This window comes from Nicrophorus vespilloides, unplaced genomic scaffold (assembly GCF_001412225.1).
Source record: "Nicrophorus vespilloides isolate i.1.1-1 unplaced genomic scaffold, Nicve_v1.0, whole genome shotgun sequence".
Lineage (NCBI taxonomy): Eukaryota > Metazoa > Arthropoda > Insecta > Coleoptera > Silphidae > Nicrophorus > Nicrophorus vespilloides.
Window position 1 is genome coordinate 1 of NW_017098152.1, and position 5183 is coordinate 5183.

At 36.5% G+C, this 5183-nt stretch overlaps 1 protein-coding gene across 1 annotated transcript; it reads left to right on the forward strand.

The window, feature by feature from the left end:
* The first annotated feature begins 1864 nt into the window (after positions 1-1864).
* LOC108561764 (sn1-specific diacylglycerol lipase beta-like) lies at positions 1865-5117 on the forward strand. Its single transcript, XM_017919817.1, has 3 exons — positions 1865-1970; positions 3908-4236; positions 4297-5117. Exons 1-3 carry the CDS (start codon positions 1876-1878, stop codon positions 4830-4832), a joined length of 960 nt encoding a protein of 319 aa, XP_017775306.1. The 5' UTR covers positions 1865-1875; the 3' UTR covers positions 4833-5117.
* Positions 5118-5183: the final 66 nt, after the last annotated feature.

Consider the following 5183-nt stretch of genomic DNA (forward strand, 5'->3'; position numbering starts at 1 on the left):
ATCTATTGGCTTCATTCTATGTATTATAGTCTTCGAGAAAATCAATGAAATATAAAAACACTGCTTTTTCGAGCATGTTTTAAACTTTGAGCACGAATTACAGCCCAACGGCTAAAACCACAGTAATATATCGATACTTGCTAGATTCTCCAAACATTCAGCTTTCATATGCATCTTTCGGATTAATTCTACCTATTATAGTTTTCGAGAAAATCAATGAAATGTAAAAACACTGCTTTTTCGAGCATTTTTTAAATTTGAACACGAATTACAGCCAAACGGCTAAAACCACAGTAATATATCAATACTTGCTAGATTCCCCAAACATTCAGCTTTCATATGCATCTATTGGCTTCATTCTATCTATTATAGTTTTCGAGAAAATCAATGAAATATTTAAAAAATGATGTAGAAGGCGCGCAATCCGAGACTTCTCTTCTCATCGTCACTCGTTATGCGAAACGTCACTCGTTAAGCGAGTCATTTTGGTTGTTAAGCGAGGTTCCACTATAATAAATTTGTAAAAGAAACGCACTGATTTCTGTACCCATTTACGATTGGTTCAGATTTCGATAAAAGAAACATTCTCAAGAGTTTATCCGTTAACAAACAAAAAATTTTTAGTGATGAGCCACCAATAGAATGTGCACGCCGACCCGATCATCAGAACCAATAGGATTGTTTAAAGCGAAAAGAGCCGGGGATGACCGATCCCTCGTTTAACGTTCAGCGATATGATTTGCAGCTGCAACTGCTGATTCTAATCGCGACGCACAGATACGCAGAAACGTTTTCCTATCGAAATCGCCTAAATTTTTATTACTTTCTTATCTCCATTCCATTCTTTTCGCGTGCCCCAATAAGAATTGTTCATTTCAACAACTGTGATTCGACGCAAACGCATTTCGCTAATATGCATTTAGATTCTCAATTAGACGCATCGTATAGAAAAAAAAAAGTATGATTAATAAACTTACAAAAATCATCATCATTTCTCGTCCGACTCTTCAAGGTGAACGGAATTGAATCTCGAGGATCTACAAAAAAAATAATAATATACAATTAAGTCAAGTTGAAATTTGCAAAATGTCTTTGCAAGTTCGAAAGTCGTTATATGGAATTACCCAAAAAGACCGGTGCCTACGCACACGAAATCCACGTTACCTTGCGCTGCTTTTTTTTTTTTCAAGCGGTTATCCTTGTTTTTCCTCCGCACGGCTATTCTGATGTATTCACGCAAAAATATATCGTGCAAAATTAATCTGAAACAAACAATTATTTAATATGTGTGTAATATATTTTTTTTTGCATCAATATCAACAAAGTATGGATTAATTAACGCAATTATGAAATTAACGTAATAACTAATGTTAAGTTATTGCTAATTAAAAAAATATCAATAATTGTGGACGTTATTGACAGTACTTGTTAGTATTAGGGAAAAAAAATATGATTGTGTTATTGATGTGTGTCGTCCGGTCAGCTGAGACAACGACGTAAGCAAATTAAAGGTTGAAATAATTGCGCTTCGTATTTAGAATTGAAGACGACGAGAGAGAGAGCGTGAGCAAGAAATTATTATTATTATTTTTTTGCAAAGTGCACTCAAACCAGACCTTGGCACCTCTTTTTTAAGTGCACACACGAAGGTAATGATTTCTGGGGCGCACTTTCACCCTGCTCGAACGTCGAGATAATACACCTAAAAGTGGTGAGAGAGAGAAGTTTCGAGGATGAGAGTAATTGCAAGAATCCTAGAGTTCTGATTACACTTTCTTTTCATTCATTCCCATAATAATTCTGCTTTCAATTAGAGTTTGATAATTAATAAGTGCATGTTTTTCTTGCTTTAATTTCAGGCGATAGTAGGACGGCATGCCTGCCATTCGACTCTTTGGAAGGAAATGGTTGGCCGCCTCGGATGACCTCGTAATTCCTGGACTCTTTGAGATTTCCGTCAGAATATTATGGTAAATGCAATATGTTACTATTTAAACTTAAATTTTGCAAAGCGTACTTCTCCTTGTTTCGCAATATTAAATAAAACAGCGACATTTCATTGATTAAAAAAAAACAAACTCCGTCCAATCAGATTACGCAATAATTTAGCATAGCCAGACACGAGATCGCAGAAGAAAATTATTCTTTTAGTGTTCAACCTTGAAAAAGGGAACGATTTAATAAACGCCATTCAAATTGATTCGATTTTTCGTTGCATAAAAGTGAGTAGCGACGGCGACGGCAGCGGCAAACGGAACGTCAATTTATTAATGGAAATTTGATTTCTAAATTGAATCTCGCGAACTTTCCAATTTCGTTATAATCAATACGAATTTTAAAGCAGTTTCGTAACTTATCATTCCAGCAGATCGATACGATTTCGAGAATGGGAATTTTCTCGATTCATAATCGCAACAAGTTATTTCTCGATCATCCTTCGTGATTACGAAAGAAACGTAGAGGTCGATGCCCCAATTAGACTCGAGATTCATACTTAATTAGATCGAATCATCGAGCAATTAATGATTAATCAATTTAAATACATATTTACCAATTTTCTCATCTGCTAACTTCGATTTGATTGATGCATTCAACCTTGACACTTTGACGAGTTTCCTGGTCGTTTCCATCGAGCAGTTGCATTTAGTTTATTTTTTCTTTCGATGCAGAAGTAAAAAGTGCAATTTGTTTATTCGTAATCCGACGTATAAACCTGCAAAGAATAAATTGTCATTATTTAATCAAACGCTGTTAATTGTTATCAAAACTAAGTGCAATTTGCGGTACTTTATAAATACTCTATCAAATTCTAATAACAACTAATTTCCAATTACATTAAATCGAATAACAACGAATAGTTTTTAATCTGTTCATTGTTATGTATGCTACAGTAAAATTGATGGTGAATGTATTTTGATCTGAACATTTCTTCAGGTGAAACGCGGCGTTTGCTAAACACTATCTATTACTGCAGATTGGACAGTTTACGTAAAAGATCTGGCACGATCGTCCAGTTTACATAACGAAAGTCGCACTCGCAAAGTTCTCTTTTCTACAAACCATTTCCAAATTAACAATTATTTCGTTTGCTGAAGTGCGACGCGATTCGTTTATCATACACTTTATAGGAAACGCATCAAAATTGAAATAATGTTATCCAATTTAAAATGAACTATTGTTATTTTTTTGTGTGTGTGAATTGTATGCAATTACATTCAGCATCGATTGCATTATTTAATTTTGTGTATGTGTGTGTGTATATATATAGAAAGTGGATAACGTTAGAAAATTGCCACTTCGTTTCGTATTATAATTAAATTGACCCATTAAATGTAATTTTATCAACGCGACGTCCCACGATGGACATACATTTATCTCTTCATCATCGCGCATGCTGTTTTTCTTTTTGTTTTTTTTTAGGATAATTGTTGTTTGCAACAAAAATGTAATTACTGCTAATGCGAAAAAGCATACCTTGTTTTTCATTTTTGATAACAGCAAATGATACAAATGTTTTGTCACTCCGCACGAGCACGTTCCAATTAACTAATTGATTTTCCATACCTGCAACGAGTAAATTATAGGAGATTACGGTTTGAAATTAAATTAATATTTAACATGCATGGACATTTTGGTGTAATAGATTAATAGAAGGCTGTGATTGTAAGAAAACATGTTGTGTTCTTGGTATATTAATGTGTCGATTAGATTAACTTGAAAACAAAGTAAGCGCCAAAGCATATCGATTTCTACTATTTTCGTATGTAAATGTAATTGTTTATGGTTTTTTGTTTGATACTGATACAAGATAAATTGTGTTGTTTGAAATAATTTCCATGTAGTAATTAGATGTTTGCATTGTAGATTATCATATTTCAACGGTTGTTGTTTTTGTTGTACGTTTCAGGTTGGTGTTGATTGCGATAGTGTACACGAAATATTACGAGTTCACGTGGGAGTGCGAGAAGGGAGGAGAGTATGTGAGGACGTACATAATAGGGATGCTGGTCCTTCTCAGTTTAGTGATAGTTGTACTCGTCGGTCTGGTGAACAGGAGCGCTCAGGGTTCGATCACGGAGACGAACGCTCGTCGGCTCGTCGCGCCCATCCTCATCCTCAAACTGTTCCTCATCATTCCGGAATGCGTGATAAACGCGTTCGGCACCATGTGGGCGTTCTGCGGCGAAGTCGTCGTCTGCCCCTACGAGGGTCACTTCTCGAGGACCGTCATCGAAGGTTGTTATTAATCTCAACTCGAATCTAGAAAAAAAAAAACTAATTAATATATGTTTGTAGCTCTGGTGATATTCAATTGGGCGCTATTCGGATTGGCCATCTTCGGGTTGGCGTTGATCTTCGATCCTCTGGGGTCGAGGCGGTATCAGGACGTGCACGAGACGCCAAGTGCAGGGGAATCTTTTCGACACAGGAAAGTCACCTCGCTGTGGCAGAAGAGGTTCCGTTGGTTGTTCTGCTGGGTGCGAAGCGACGAACACGGCCCCGAGGCCTTCCAGCAGATCGCCTCTCTGTTGAGCGCCCTCTTCAGAAGCACGGATCTGGTTCCATCCGACATCCTCGCTGGTTGCGTCCTCCTCAGGGTCAAACAGAAGAAAGAGACGCGCGAGATGAGACGCATCCAGATGCTCTCCGACGACGAACCTAAATATGCGACAGGTAAAACTTTATTTATAATTTACTTACAATTAGTACATGGATTCGCAACGGTGGTGTTGTGGGGGAGCCACTTGTTGATTTTATATGATTCGTTTACTTCCTATATTACTTCCTATATTACTTCCGAAATAAAGACCAAGCGCGTTTTTAAAACTTGAAAAACTTTAACAGAATAACGTTACAATACTCACCAATGTTTTATTTGTTCCTTAATTGTGCGAATTGCAGCTGCAATTGCGAGAATTCAACACACGACTTAAGCGTCACTTTTTATGATCGATGCGTTTTTCTTTTATTTTCCATGCAACGCAACCTTTAATTGTTTCGTTTTATTGGTGAAAAAACGCAACCAAACATACCTCATTTTGAAAACATTACGTAATACAGTGGTTTCCAAACTTGAAATTACTACGCCTCCCTCAAAAGTATGTAATCATTTGGCGCCCCCCTTTCATAAAATCGATGAAATGTAAAAACACTGCTTCAAAATTTAAAAAATGCTCGAAAAA